At 33.9% G+C, this 16138-nt stretch overlaps 1 protein-coding gene across 2 annotated transcripts in view; it reads right to left on the bottom strand.

Annotated features, from left to right (window-relative positions):
* Positions 1-1150: 1150 nt before the first annotated feature.
* Positions 1151-16138, bottom strand: part of RARS1 (arginyl-tRNA synthetase 1) — a 28088-nt gene continuing 13100 nt past the window's right edge. For both annotated transcript variants that reach the window (XM_051978872.1, XM_051978871.1), the window contains exons 6-15: positions 15254-15375; positions 14382-14502; positions 13425-13554; positions 12334-12438; positions 8436-8614; positions 7530-7639; positions 6748-6853; positions 3223-3395; positions 2148-2395; positions 1151-1384 (exon numbers count right to left, since the gene is read on the bottom strand). In XM_051978872.1, the coding sequence (XP_051834832.1) occupies positions 1275-1384; positions 2148-2395; positions 3223-3395; positions 6748-6853; positions 7530-7639; positions 8436-8614; positions 12334-12438; positions 13425-13554; positions 14382-14502; positions 15254-15375 (1404 nt within the window). In that variant the 3' untranslated portion in view covers positions 1151-1274. The remainder of the gene's footprint in view (positions 1385-2147; positions 2396-3222; positions 3396-6747; positions 6854-7529; positions 7640-8435; positions 8615-12333; positions 12439-13424; positions 13555-14381; positions 14503-15253; positions 15376-16138) is intronic.

Below are 16138 nucleotides of genomic sequence, written 5' to 3'. Positions count from 1 at the left end.
TGGGGGTGTGTAAGGGTCAGGTCTCATTCAGTGCATCAGGAAGTGAATAAGCAATTAATACTCGAGACTCCTGGAAGTGATTTCTGTGAGAAAACAGGGACCACCTCGTGAGTGGGAACTCTGGTCACATTGAGATCACTTCATTAACAAGAGGTGTCTCCTTCTCTGATTGGCTGTGCATGTGACCTTATAGACTCTATTTAAGCAGTGGGACGAGGAAGCAAGTTCTCTTTGACTGGGAGTTCATTTGGGAATCAATAGGTCAGATAGGCAGATTGTGAACATGTGAATAAAAGACCTTGAGCTTGCACATGGCTGTTCTCTAGCATTATTGGGTACTTAAACCATTGCTCTTATGAAAACAATGGCCAGAGATCTCTGAATTCCTCAGACAGAGGTAAGCTTGGTAAAACTGGTTTAAGTTGCAAAAGAGAGTGACCAGAGATTTCTCTGAGGGCCTCGGAATTAGCAGAGACTGGCAGTAGTGAATGCTGAGTGATATAAAAGTGTTCACAAATGTAGTAAATGCCCAGAGGCAAGCATTTACAGGGGTGCACAAAAATAGAGAATTATGTCAATTTCTTTTTCATTTTTATCATCATGTTTTTTTTTCTAATTTGAATTGTACTATATTAATGACCATTACACCTATCCCCTTTCATTAGATGTACACACATATCAAGAATATCTGAAATGAGGACAAGTTTTTATAAACAATATCTGAAAGCTGATAATATACTTTAATACCCATGCATTGTCCTCTGTCTATTTGGACTGTTATTTTCTCGCTAGGCCTAGGGGATAATGATAGTGAAATTGATGAAGCAAGTGCCAAGGATCAATTTTCTTCAATTCTTACTAGTAGTCTATAGTCATCTCCTCCCTGGGAAGAAGGAAATGGGCATTTGCAAAAGGTAAAAGACTGAAAGGCCAGAGAAGTGAAGAAGTAATGTACAAGTCCCTTCCTCCCATTCTATCACCAAAATTGGACTTGCCTTTGTCACCATGTCAGTACATGGCTATACCTGGCACTTTTGGTTAAAGCTGTAGGAGGTTGATTACCAAGCAGGTTAGTAGTAATAGAGGGACTGGGACTGACAGACCATGATTTTTCCTTTATAAATATATTTAATAGAAATAAAAATACCCCTTTTGTAGAGAAAGTTGCAATTTTCCTTTATTTTTAAAATATCTTCTCCACATGATTATAAAAAAGCAAAGAGTGCTAGTGGCCATTTTTGTAAAAATACAAAATGTCTCAAACACAAGCTTTATCACATCCTCTGAACAGGTTTTATACCCAGGATATCAAATCCTTTAGCCATGACAGCTGCAGTTGCTTCACAAAGTAACATCCTCCACATATTCACCTTCACTATTTCACCTACAGAAAACAAAAACAAGGCACAGGTTTTTTTTTTTTGTTTTTTTAATTATTCATATCTTGTTAAAATAAAAAAAATGGTCCCTGCTTTTCACATAGAAGGGATAGGCATGTCATACCTGATGTTAATGATTTTTTTTAATTCTGAAACAAAAATGTTCAGATTACTATCTGATGGTACTATTTTAATTCCTTAATAAAATGTGCTGTTAATTGAAACAGCTTGACCCATTGAGGTGTTCTTAAATTCTTGTTTTTCTTTATTAAAAAATGTGTTCTTTCTACAATATCTTCTAAGTGCCTCTGTGCTCTAAATAAGCAGAAATTTGAAAAATATAAAGGCATTTTGGTCAGGAATACAGAAAAGTGATTTTTTGGTTTACACTTTCTAGCTCATGATATTGAGGAATTAAAGAACTTAAGGACATATAGGGCAAGCATGCATTTCTTTCCAATGATATTTTTATCTTTAACGCTAGTTTATCTGTCTTTAATGGCTAGACTTACCTAGCTGTTTAGCAATTCAGTCTAACAAACAACTACTTGAATTTAAGAAACTTTTCTATAGAGGAAGAGAAGAATAAAGTAGAAGCAAAACTGATGATATCTTTGGAGAACTGTTTTCAATACAAAAAAAAAAAAAAAAAAGCCAAAAATTGTTCTAGGAAGTCTAATCAGCATGACTACTTCCAATTGAGAATGCTTCATATCATATTGTAAATTCCACATAAAATCCTGCTGTAAGTGGGAAAAAGACACTTACCAGTTTGTCGGTCTTTTTCCACGCAGTAACAACTATCATAGAATTCTGTAAAGGTGGTTGCTAATTCATAGAGGTAATCACAGAGTGTGTGGAGAAACAAGTCATCCAAAATCTTCTGCAAAATCTCAGGAAAACGTAAAATGCACCGGCCTAGTTTCCATTCTTTCTCATGGTCCAAAATGATCTTAGTTTCTTTAGCTGCTTTCTGTAACATCTCTTCATCAATGTTAGCCAATCGGGCAATAGATCTAGAATGGAATTTACTATGTGAACACTATTCATTTATGGTTTGTATAATCACTCTTTTTATTACAAAATTAAGTATAAAGGTGCATTAGCCACTCATATTATTGCCAGTTAAGAAGAAAAAGTGCTTCTTCTTGGTGTATTATAGCAGCTGTACTAGCTTTACTATGCAATTTATAATATGATCTGGTCTGAAACACTTGCTAAAATAAAACCAAAACAGGAAATCTAAATAGATTAAATCTGAGGTGTTTAAACTAGTAACTTTTAGAAAAGGTGGCATAGAAAAAAAGGGCAAAACTTAAGGATTCAAATGAAAACATTATTTTAAAAGAGGAAACAAAAATAATATACACATGTTTTAAAATAGAATTCAGATCAAGAGACTGCATAATGCAGTTATAAGAAACTCAGATTAGAAGTCATAAAGAAAACCTGGGTTTGAGTCCTATCTCTGTTATTAATTATATTAAGTACTATACTACACACAAGGAATACAAACACAAGCAGAGAGATAGTCTCTGCCTTTAAGAAACTTACAATTTAATGGTGGAAGAAAAGACAATTCATAAAAGGAAGCTGAAAAGCAAGAAAGTATACTAGGAAGAGGCAATCTCGGTACCAACTATAGAGGAATGATGTAGTAGTCTGGACTGCTGCCTGATGACATATAAAAATATGGCTGGAATGGGTGCCCTCCCGATCCAGACATCCATTTCCAAAATCAGTACTGACCTCTATGGTGTCTTTCTTTTCTAACAATGAACTTATCTAGTAAGTTGATTTTCTAGTTAAAAATGTCATATGCCTTTTTCTCTCTCCACTTTACCTTATCCTAGTGAAGGCATAGAGCAAGTAGGCAGCTGTATTTCCTCTGTCATCCAACATTTTGTCAAAGGAGAAAATGTAGTCATTCATCCTGTTGTGGGAAAGATCAGCATATCTGATGCAGCCAAAAGCCACTGAAGTTTGAGCAGCCTTCAATTCCTCCAGAGTTAATACCTTTAATGCAAAGGAATCACTCACTATTTAATAATTCCAGGCAGTGGATTAGGTACTTAAGACATAAAAACAAAGAATAAAATAATCCATATCTCCACAATGAATTTACATTTTGAAAACAAGAATATAAAAAGCGTGTGTGCGTGTGTGTGTGTGTGTATTACATATGGGTACAAATATCTATACTAAACAAAAAAACATTTGGGAGGCATAGATTAGATCCAGGCTATAAGATGCTTTGAAAAGCAAGAGAATTTTTTAGCCATCTAATCTTACAGAAAAAAAGGAATCATTGAGGTAAAGTGACATAGTTAGAGTTATACTTAAGGAAAATAATATTGGCAGCAATGTGAAGCCCTCTTCTGAATATCCCATGTATCCATGGAAACTGATGAGAAGGAATACAGAAGAAGAGAATAGAGTTTAACACAGAACATGCATAATTATGTAGTGTGATATGAATAACTCAGCAAAGGAGAAGGAAGACTCAGAAAAGTAGGAAAAAGTGTCCAAAAACCTGAAATGTGACAGATAAGTTGAGAAGGATTAATACTTAAAACTAAGATAAAACATCAGATTCTGGTAATTCCAGAGAGAGTGGTTTCAACTGAGTGATGAGGCTGGAAGTTATATTAATAAAGGGCTGAGGAGTGAGAGGAGAAAAGTGTGGGCAATGGCTACAGAAAGCTAAATATGCAAGGGAAAATAAGTAAAGTGGGATGATTGGGGATACAGTTTCCTAGAAGACAGGAGGAATGGGATCAGGTGTACATGTAAGGATACTGACTTTGGCAAGAAGTCAGAAACTTCAGTAAAGGAGACAAGGGTAAATGCCATCTAGTGCAAAGGTGTCAAATGAGCACAGACTGTATGCTCTAGATTAAAACATAATTAGGAAGTATTTTTAAAAAATAGAATATAGATATAAATATGGTTTTCTAAATCAAAGTATAGTATCTAATCTTATGTACCATTTGTAATCCTGTTTCCATTTGAATGTGAAACCTATGGTTCTAGGTTTTTAAAGATGAGAATGGCCTTAATTCTCACAATTGAGTCAAAGAAACATTCTCAGCTAAAATAGAAGGAGGCTACATGGGGCTTGAGGAGGAAAGAGGTTTGGAATAGATTCTTTTTGGAAAGATATAGAAAAGGATAAATAAAAAGATTACTTCACGGATAACACGAATTTGTAATGTCAGAAGGAGTGAAGGCTGGTGGGAATAATCCAAGGTTGAAGTTTGGAAAGTGAAGATCAAGGGAGTAACAGGTTCAAATGCAAAAGACAGTAAAGAGCTGAAAGGGTGATTACTGGGTTGTAGTTGAAGAGGAAAAGTGAAGTCAGAGCAAAGGAAATAGTTTGGGAAAATCCTGAGGAGTAAAGAGTAAGAGGGGTCATAATGAAGGCAAAGAAGAGGAATAAGAGAGATGAAGCACAGAGAAATGTAGAATGACAGATTATGATCAGACAGGAGAATGTTAGGAAAGTGTGATACTAAAGATAATGGTGAAATCAAGTATGCAACCACTGCTCCATGTAGTTCAGATGCAGTGTGAAAGAGGACATGGGACATAAGGAAATTTAGGACATGGAGACAGAGGAAGCATCTAGAAGGATATTAAAGTTCCATAGTGTAAAAGCAAGAGACAGTTAATGAGTCAGGTGCTAAACTCCTTAAAAAAAGACAATGACATTGGGGGTATATGGAGAGGTAGGGATAAGGGGGGAGGAGAATGCATTAGTTACCATAGTTCTGAATGGATGGAAATTGGAATTGATTTTATTTTAATAGAGGAAAGGTTACTGAGTGAAGAAGGTATAAGGAGAATTTGTGACAATAGGAAGCAAGTAGTTTTTTGACACTGAAATCATCATTTCCTTTTTAAGTATCTCACATACTAATTATGTAATTTGAGGGTAAAAAGCTGATAGAAAATTTTAATCAGCATTAGCTAGCAAGACTGAAGAATGCATAGCAATATAAAAACTTCTCATTGTATAAAACCATGAAAAGGACCATAAAATTTATCACCCACAAATATTAAGCTTGGCTCAGTCATCTATTTTGTTTACCTGATACTATAATTACCTGATTTTTTGATTTGGAACTTTGTGTGTGTGTGTGTGTGTGTGTGTGTGTGTGTGTGTGTGTGTGTGTGAGGTAGTTGAGGTTAAGTGACTTGTCTAGGGTTACATAGCTAGTAAGTGTTAAGTGTCTGAGACTGGATTTGAACTTAGGTCCTCCTGACTTCAGATCAGTGCTCTATCCATCCAGTTGTCCTTCCCCCCTTTCTTTTTTCCTATTTATTTCATTAAATAAGGAAAAAAGGATGCAAAAAAGGAAAATAAAACCAAAGCAAAACAAGATTTGGAGGATTTCTTAATGCATACTGATCAACTATTTAATTTAGCATTATGCAGTCACAAACCAAGGCAACAGACCATAAATGCAAAGAAATATTGAATCTGAAGCATATAAAAAATTTGAAAAAGCTAGCTTAATAACTGAGTTTTTAACTTTTCATATGATTGACTGCATTGGCTCTTTGTGAAGAACCCACGATTAAAAGTTATATACCACATGCAGAATATAGGTTCATTTGAGTAACACTAGAGAGAATGGGTTTTTCTTTTCTTTTTTTACCAAAGCCTATTCACAGTTATCTCAGATGCATCTAGAAAAGCAGATGGAGTCATCAGTGATAAAAGGCAACAGGAGCAGACATTGAAAATAACTGTTGGGGAAGTGACCTCTTTTGTCAATATATCTTTTGTATGTTACTACTGAATTGCAGGTGATAGAATCTGAATAAACAAGAATGGTTTTCCTCAAAGGAAAATTTCTTTGGTTCTGTTCTGTTTAGCCTGTTTCTCATTTTGTTCTATAGTCTGGAAGGGCAATGAGTGGACTTACAACTCTAAGACTCAAGTTTGAGTCCTCATAAATTCTATTTATAAGTTATCTGACCTTGGACAAATCACTTCACTTTATTTATAACATGAGGATAATAAAACTTACACAGTATATCTTATCTAGTAGTTGAAAAGGAAATGAGCACTAAACAAATATGAGATATTGTTATGGGCCACTATTACCCTATGCTCTTATCTCTACTCAGGATAATCTCAACTGTATAAGAGCAAAACAGTTTAGGAAAGACAGACAAAAATGTACTAAACTTTGGATGATAGAATAAAATCTAAGTGAACTAAGACTACCTAAAATGAAAAAGTAAAAGGTCAAATAATCATATTGCCTATAATTTCAATTTACTTAATGAATATAATAAAAAGCAAAGAAAAAAATCCTAAAACACATGCTTATTTAAATCTAACAGGCACTAAAATTACCTTATCTCTTTCTTTTTCTTTCAATTTATCCATCGACCTTTTCAGTCCTTCCTCCAACAGATCTATGAGGCGCACTGTATCACCTGAGCGAGTTTTAAACTTTTTTCTAAAAGTAAATATTTAAAAGTTCTGTGTTAAAAGATTCAAGTATTAATTGTACCTAAAACAAAAACAAAACTGACACTGGACTGAATCCAAAAGAAAAATATCAAAGAACAAATCCAGTTAGAAACAGTGGAATGACAGAATCTATGAAGTTTTAAGTATATACAATCACACGATCTCTCTCTCTCCATAACTATGTTACTGGCTGATCAAAATATGTACTCTTCTAAAAACATTTTTGAATGGAATAAAACACTATAATACACTAGCAGCACTGAAATGTAAACCGTATTAGAATCCCAAAGTCATTACCACTTTAAATTACTGTATTTGACTAGTGAGATATCAAAATTCTAGAGGCCCCTTTCCCAATGTCACTTGCTTTTCTTAAAATTTTGAGCAATTTATTGTTCAGTTATACAGGAACTCAGTGTTCTCACAACAAAATGAATCTCAGTGTAACACATGGCACATGGTCAAAAATGTTTAGTTATAGCCAGTGCTAAAAAAGGTAAAAATGTTTGGAAATGATTGTACTTTTTTAGAGGTACGAGGTTCCTCAGTTGGTTTTTCACCAGATTTATTTAGTTCTGACCATGTTACCAAATAAAATATGGTTTATTTTGTAGATATTTGGAATGTGAGCAGTCAATTTCTCACTCAAGTTTCATACTTACTTGTCTTCTCCTAGCACTACACCAAATCCAGCATGGCTTACACGGGTTACTTTAGGGTCATACCATCCAATCATCTGAGCTGCTGCAAATATTGTTTGGAAGTGTAAAGCCTACCAGACAACATGAAAACATTTATTTGTAAGGCTATGCTTACACAAGAGATGATTTATCTCATTATAGATATTTTTCCCTACCGAAAATGAAAACAATCTCTCTAAATAACTTTAGTCTTGTGCTTTGCTCATTTGGACTTTACTTTCATAAATCCTTAATGGAAGATCTGCCCAAATATTTCTATTGATGGGTAAAGAAGTTTTACAAGTAATATTACAAAAAGTGCTGTTTCTTTCTTTCTCTTTTTTTTTCCTCCAGAGGCAACTGGGGTTAAATGATCCAAGTTCACATAGCTAGTCAATGTTAAGTGTATGAGGCAGGATTTGAACTCAGGGCCACTGCTCTCTCTACTGTATCATCTAGCTTTTTCATGGTGCTGGTTCTTATTCTCTAAAATAAAAGTTCTTAACCTGGGGTCCACTAACCTTCATAAAATTGTCTGGGGGAGGGAGGAATCACATCTTTATTCCAATAAAACTGGCTTCCTTTGTAATCCTATGTATTTTATGTATTTAAAAACATCTGAGAAGTGGTTTTACCACATTGCCAAAGGAAAAAAAAGGTTTAAGAACCCCTAATTAAAAAAAATTTTTTTAAAAAGGCAATAAAAAGGCTGGTAAATGCTTCCATTTTTTTGTATTTTAGAGATATTAAACATAGTCTTACTCACATTTATCCTTGTTGGAATTAGAATAGCACTCTTCTGAATTTTAGAGTTTAGGATGCCTTAATCAGCTAGTAAATGCCAAAATAAAATATCTGCGACAATTTTCACAGAAGACATGAACTTACCTGTCCACTGTCTACAACATAGATAATCATATCTGCTTTTTCTTCCATTAATCTTTGCTTAATAGCAGCTAAGTCGGATGTATCATAAGTATATCCTCCATCTGATTTTACTATTGTTAACGGAATTGAGCATTCTGGGACAAATACAATCTTCCTCCCATCATCCACCTGCACAAATCCTGTAAAAATAGGCTAAATGTCAATAGGAGTAAAAAGATTTCTCAAAAAAATATTTGCCATTCAATTGCACTCACAGCATATTTATCAGAGGGACTTTAAGATAAGGCTTACTAACTCATGCAGTTTTACTTCTCAGCACATCAAGAGTTTAATATGAATTTAGTGAATTTTTTTTGTATTTACTGTATACAAATTATTTGCCCTCAAAGTAGATATTTTTTTAAAAAAAACTTTAGAGACATCATACAACTAAGAGTAATACTTTTGCCAATCTTCTATCTCTAATGCATAACTCAGATCTTTGCAAGGCAGTAGTTCCCAAGTTCCAGATAAATCCCTTGGAAAGCAGTTAGATTCCCAGAGACTTTGTTATTCAAACTAAAGCTATAATTATCTTTGAGAACACACCCAAGAAGTCAAATTATAAAGCAATTGAAAAGGGCAGTGAAAGGGAATCAGAAAAATAGTTCAAGGTCTATAGAAAAATATTCAAGAGATTAACACAATAACAACAATATAAAAAAAAACAAATAAAACTGAAAGTAGTGCAAGGACTGGGCAAGAGATAAGAGCAAATGATCCTTCCTCCAAGGCAGAAGTTTGGGAGGAGTAGGTAGGGGGGAGAGGGAAAGGAGAATTACCGAGTGTGGAATATTAAATACACTGTAAGAAAGAGTCCATGTGTTGGTTAATTATGCTCAATGGCTTTTTTCATCTTTCTCTCTCGGCCTGGTTCACTGCGTAGGGGAAGAAGGATATATTTGGAAAAGATCAATATATCAGAAATGAGACTGGTCCAGAATTGCATGAAAAATGGAAGGAAAAAAAAACAGCTTTTCTTTATGCAGTTTTCTCAAAAATGATAAAATGGACAGACTGGGGACTGGATCTAGCATACAGTAATGACTGGCTCCCTTAACCCAGTGATATTCTGCTGCAATGAATGCAAAGCTGTAAGACCCCTTTAACTAAAAGCAATGAAACTGATTCTATTTGTGTTCTTTATGCCAATTAGAGAATCTACCTTTGAAAGATCAAAATCATATGATCTCATGTGGGTCTTACTCTACTTCTGAATGGAAAACTGATTATCCTGGTTTTATCTATCTTAGTTCTTCATATGGAACTGCAGTATCAGTTAAAATTTATCAATTTGTCAGATACCATCAAATCTCTTACAGAACATATCTGTCTCAAAGGCCTTCCTCTATCACTGACCTAATTAGACCAACCATCTTGTCCACAAAAAAGGTCAGAGATTGGGCCCACTGCTATCACAATTACTGAGTTTCCATGTATGTATGTATGTATTAAGTATGTGGTGTGAGGCACCATCAAAATTCCCAGCAAAGGAAAATGACAAATGTTAGCGGGAAGGTGGAAAAATTAAAACACTATTCACTGCTGGTGGAGTCACAAACTGATCAAAACTTTCTCAAAAGTAAAATTATGTCCAAAGGGTACACCCTTTGATTCACCAATACCATTACTTAGGTCTGTATCCCAAAGAGATTAAAAAAAAAAAAAAAGCAAAGAAAAAGAACCCATTTGTACAAAATCATTGATAGCAGCTCAATTTGTAGTAGCAAAGTACTACAAATTGAAGGGATGCCCATCAACTGAGGAATGGCTGAAAAAGTTGTAGTATATGATTGTAATGGAATACTATTATACTACGAGAAATGATGGGTTAGATACTTTCTGAAAAACCAGGAAAGAGTTGCATAAACTGATATAAAGTGAAATAAACAACCAGTATACTATACACAGTAACAGCAATGCTGCAAGCAAGAAGATCAACTGTGAATGATTTAGCTAGTCTTAGTAATACAATGCTCCAAGACAATTCTGAAAGACTTATGTTAAAAAATGCTATCCACTTTCAGAGAAAGTACTGATGAAATCTGAATACAGATTGAAGCCTATTTTTTTTTTCTTTGAAACACAGCTAACATGGAAATATGTTTGGCATAATTTCACATTTATAATTGTTAATATTTCTTTTTCTTTCACAATGGGAGAGGGAAAGGAGGGAGGGAAGAAGGGAGAGAATTTGAAACTCAAAAATAAAACAAAAAAATCCAGACTAAACAAACAAATTAAAAAAAAAAGTTTGAAGAAAGGAAATGGATTATCAGGTCTCTGGCCATTATTTTGTCAATACAGTGAATTCAAATAACCCTTAGAAAGACTTAGGCAGGTATACTGAATTCCTTCATTCCCAAGTAAAAGTAAACTGTTTCTGACTGCTTTTGGGAAAAGAGGAAAAGATACTACTGGTGAGATCAATGATTTCATATCACTTGGATCTGGGGCTACTTGTTCCTCTACTTTTACTCATTTACTCTAAGTCTCCAGGTATCATATGTCTCCTTCATAGGCCACATGGAATAATTAGAAAGGGAATCTGAATAATTAAGCATACTAATTTCTTTTATTTTCATCACTTTTCAATTTTCATCAATTTCAGTTTCAGGGAGGAAATATTCTCCAACTCCATACTCTGTGATGCAATAGTATTTAATAAATATTAATTACTCAGGATGGCAGGCCAATTCTGTGCAGCTTCTATTTAGCTTTAACCACAATAATGGGTATAGAAGCTGCCATTAAGTCCATATCCCACTACTGATTCTTAAGCTTTCAATTTTTATGACCCACAATACCATGCCCTATTTAACCAATACAACTGAAACCCAAAGGTAGAATCTTTTTCCCACCTTGACCTGAGGAAAAAAATTCTTTATGTTAACTCTGGTATCACTTTTGAGGAGTATTTACCAGCCTCTTGTATATTCAGAACCCCATCTATCTCTCCATCTTCTCAGTCTCTTAAGTAAGCAACCTTCAGTGTTATCCTGGACGTGTCACTCCCTCTTTCTGCTGCCAAAATTTTGTTTTCATCTTCACAACTTCTCATATTTGACCTTATACTCATATTGATTTTGGGTTCTTATTAACTCTTGCTTGGATTTCAATGGCCTCTTAATAGATCATCCCGCTTCAAGTTTCTCTTTCTTGAAATCTACAATCCTGCATTGCAATCAGTACAGATTTGACTGTAATTTCATAAACTCTAGTAGCTCCCTGTTTCCATTATGATAAAATAACTTTTAAAGCCCTTTATGGCTTTGCCCCAACCTATTTTTCCAACTTCATTATACATTAATATCTTTTAATTATGATTTAATCAAACTAACTCTTTCTGATGCTCACACACAGCATACCCATCTTTTGTCTCCATGGATCTGGCAATGTCTATCCTTCATACCTTAAATGCTCTCTTGCCTCATCGCTTCTACATAAGATCCCTCATTAATATTCAGCTCAAATAAAATATCTACTTCTTGGATGCCTTTCCTGGTCTCTTCAGATGTTAGTGCCTTCTCTATCAATAGCTATGTTGTAATTACTTTGTAGAACCTTAAACACGTTTATGTCTACCTTAATAAAATTTAAGCTCCTGGCAAGCAGAGATTATTTCATTTTTTGGCTTTTGTCTCCCCACTATAGAATATAAAGCAAGCATTTAATAGATGCTTGTTGACTGACTACTTGATATAATGGCTACATTTACAAAACATGTTATCTTCTCCAAATGAAAACATACGAGGATGACATAAATTATATTGTCATTGTTCTGAAAATAATAATCTGAATTAAAATACTGTTTCAAATTCTTGGTGGTATCATTTAAGTTCAAAATCATACAACTTACCTTTCTCCTCAAATTCTCTGACAATATCAGTCATCCTATCTTGATAGAATGATTCCCCTCTCTCTATTATGGAAATATCTAAAGCATCATAGATTTTTTTGAACTCTAAAAGAAAGGCAAAGAAAATTACACCAATAGGAAAAAAAAATGCCTCTTTCTGTGTAAAAAACAAAACATTTCTAATCTAAAAAAAAGTACAACTGCAAAGAAATTAAAATTAAAATGTACAAAATATGCTTGAGAGTGACAATTAGGGAATGATAATAAAATGTCATTCCTAAAATAAACATTTTTACTTTGAATACTGTATCTATTCTATCCTGGCAAAAAACAAACAAAAACAAAACCCTAAAATCCACAAACCAATATCAAAATATATAATGGTGTAAGGCTGAGAATTTTTTTTTTTTGCATAAGTTATTTTTAAAAAGCATAGTATAAAATGATAAACCATTCTAAGTTTCTCAGGTGGTGCAAAAGAATGGGCTGATATTTGATTTCATAACATATTCTAGACTGTAAATAGGATAAAGGATATCATAGCATAGTTGCATAACTGCATGAAAGCTACAAAATGAAGATTTTACTTAAAATATATACAATGGTGCTGAGTGAAATGAGCAGAATCAGGAGATTATATACTTCAACAATGATACTGTATGAGGATGTATTCTGATGGAAGTGGATTTCCTCAACAAAGAGATGTAACTCAGTTTCAATTGATCAATGATGGACAGAAACAGCTACACCCAAAGAAAGAACACTGGGAAATGAACATAAACTGTTTGCATTTTTGTTTTTTTTTCCCGGGTTATTTTTACCTTCTGAATCCAATTCTTCTTGTGCAACAAGAGAACTGTTCAGTGCTGCACACATATATTGTATCTAGGATATACTGTGACATATTTAACATGCATAGGACTGCTTGCCATCTGATAGACGGGGTGAAGGGAGGGAGGGGAAAAGTCGGAACAGAAGTGAATGCAAGGGATAATGTTTTGTAAAAATTACCTACACAGGGGTTCTGTCAATAAAAAGTTATAATTAAAAAAAAATACATACAATGGATATAATGAATTCCCAGAGCTCACCTTGGCGAGAAACATCACAAATGAGATTCCAAGCTTTTGTGATATCCGGCATTTTACTTTGGAGTTGAACTACACATTGATATGCTCGCTTCTTGAATTCTTCCTCAGTGTCAAACCTCTTCTTGGATTCCTGAGTTTAAAATAATAATGATAATAATCTAGAAGCCTATTTATATAATTCTGGAGAAGAGATCAAGGAATGTCTAAATCTAAAATCTATGCCATTGAAAAAATAAAAATAAAAAGATTTGGGACTTGAGGAGGACTTATACTAAATATTAAAAAAAAATATATATATTGTGAGTTAATCTGCTAAAGCATCATATTTTTCACTTTTTTTTCTGTGATTAAGAAAACCTTACATTTTTTTGTTTTCCATCTTCCTTTCCCAATTTACACAATACTACCTCAAACTTACACATAATGAAAAATCAAAAATGGCTTCTTGCAAAAGCTGTGCTTTTAAGGGTTTTAAGAGATTGAGATGAGAGAAAAAGACTGCACATATGGGGGGGGGGCAGTCTGTGCAAAAGCATAGATGAAGGACAAAGATAGCATAATGACTAGCATTTACACAGTAAAGTTCTTTACAATAAATATTATCTTGTATCATCTTTTCAATAACTTTGGGAGATGAGTGTTATTATCATCTCCATTTTACAACTGAAGAAACAGAGGCAGAGTTACAGTGATCTGCCCAGATTCAAATACATAGGTAAGTATCTGAGGCAATTTTAATTCAGGTCTTCCTGCCTCCAAACCCAGGATTTTATCTACTTGTATTATTTAGGCACCTCTACAAAGTCATGCACAGAGAACAAGGTTAACTGGATGAAAGCACAGAGTATGAGTTAAGTGATATGCTATGAGTAAGGAAAAGTAATACAGGATCAGACACTAAAGAACCTTAATGGCATACAGAAGGAAAACAAAAAACAAATATTTGGTAGTATATACCTTATAAAAGGCCTGAAGATCACCAATAGGAGGTGAAACAGTTAAGTAATCTGGAAATTTATCTTGTAGGTGAGCGATGAGCATACCAAACTGCGTCCCCCAGTCTCCCACATGATTTAACCTGGTTAGCAATGGGGAAAAAAAAAACCAAAAAACAAAACCATCACAATTTCAGAAATGTACTATCATAGAGCAAAGTGGATCTTGCAGATACAACTCCTTACCTTTTACAAAGAACTGAAACACAGGGAAAGAAAACAAACTGCTCAAGATTCTACAACTTGTTTGTGGCAAAATCAAAAACGCAAAGCTGAGTTCCTAGGCTCTCCATCTAGGATACTTTCTATTGCATCATGCTTATGTTTTGGACATTTTAATTAAACGAGCCACTGTAAATTACAGAACTCAGAATTTATAACAAATAAACGAATCCCTAAATTAGTAAATTATACTAAAACATTAATGAGAAAGACTTTCATTATTTCTATAATGCAGCCAATCTGGATAGAGATAGGTCAGGAAGTTCAAGTAGGCCCAAATGACTGAGGTTATATGAAAAAAAACTTTCATTCATTCAATTTAACTCAACTTAAGAAAAAAAATTAATGCCTAATATGTGAAAGAATCTAGGATAAATGTTAGAACTGAAAATACAAGAAAGAAAGAGTCTCTGATATCAAGAAGTTTATATTCTACTAGAAGGACAGACAACCTATACAAAGATAAGTATGATAAAATATAATGTATGAGGCAAAAAAGAGATTCGAGGTGCTCTAGACAAACAAGAATGGAAATTATGCTTTTAGTGGTGTTTTCAAATGAAATCTCTAATTTTCAACAGAAAAGCCAAAATGAAGAAAAGTGGTACCTACCTGAGTACATCATAACCTACAAATTCAAAGAGTCGGGACATGCTCTCTCCTATAATTGTTGACCGAAGATGGCCTACATGCATCTCTTTAGCTATGTTTGGTGAAGAAAAGTCGACTATAACCTGGGAAAGAAAACCAGAGAAAATATTTGGCAAAAAAGCGTAGTTTCATTTATACTCTCCTTCCCCCCCCCCCCCCCCCCAACCTCTTCCTCTTCATGAAATTTACATTATTATTTGTGTTGGGTGCTATAATAGATATTGGGGAGATCTCTGCCCTCAAAGAACTTACATCATATTGAGATAAACAATATGTACACAAATAAGTGTATGTAGATTAAAATTATGTGATGAGGAGGGAAGTGGAGAGTAAACACAACCAGCTGGAAAGGAATGGAGGGTAAACACAAGCATCTGGAAGGAAGAGAGAGCTTCAGCTGAGCTAACTATTAACATTTTTAAGCACTTGCTTTGTATTTTTCTCACTTCAAAGTTACAGGAAACCTGGAAGATGGCTCTAGCAAATGTTATTATGCACATTTAGTTAGTGGTAGAGTTCAGAGAGGAATTTGTCATGAAATATAGTCTTATTCTTTCCACAGGACCACTGCTGTTTTATTTTTATTTTTTTAATAATTTAAACGTCATCTTTTATTTTAGACCTTAAACATAGACTTTTAAGAATATTGCTAAATGTAGAATTGATAAAAGAGCAATTTTTAAAGAAAAATTGCCATATTGTGCTTGTGATTATGATGGAACAATCAGGGTTCTAAAAGAAAGGCTACAGTGATTTTATTTCCATTTACAATCATATCACAATAATTTAAATGATTAAATCTTGATGAAGAAAAAGTCAAGCCATAACAAATTAATGGTAAAAGTA

Source organism: Antechinus flavipes, chromosome 2 (assembly GCF_016432865.1).
Source record: "Antechinus flavipes isolate AdamAnt ecotype Samford, QLD, Australia chromosome 2, AdamAnt_v2, whole genome shotgun sequence".
NCBI classification, from domain to species: Eukaryota; Metazoa; Chordata; class Mammalia; order Dasyuromorphia; family Dasyuridae; genus Antechinus; species Antechinus flavipes.
The sequence above is the reverse complement of the archived record's forward strand: the minus strand, read 5'-3'. Positions and strand labels throughout refer to the sequence as shown.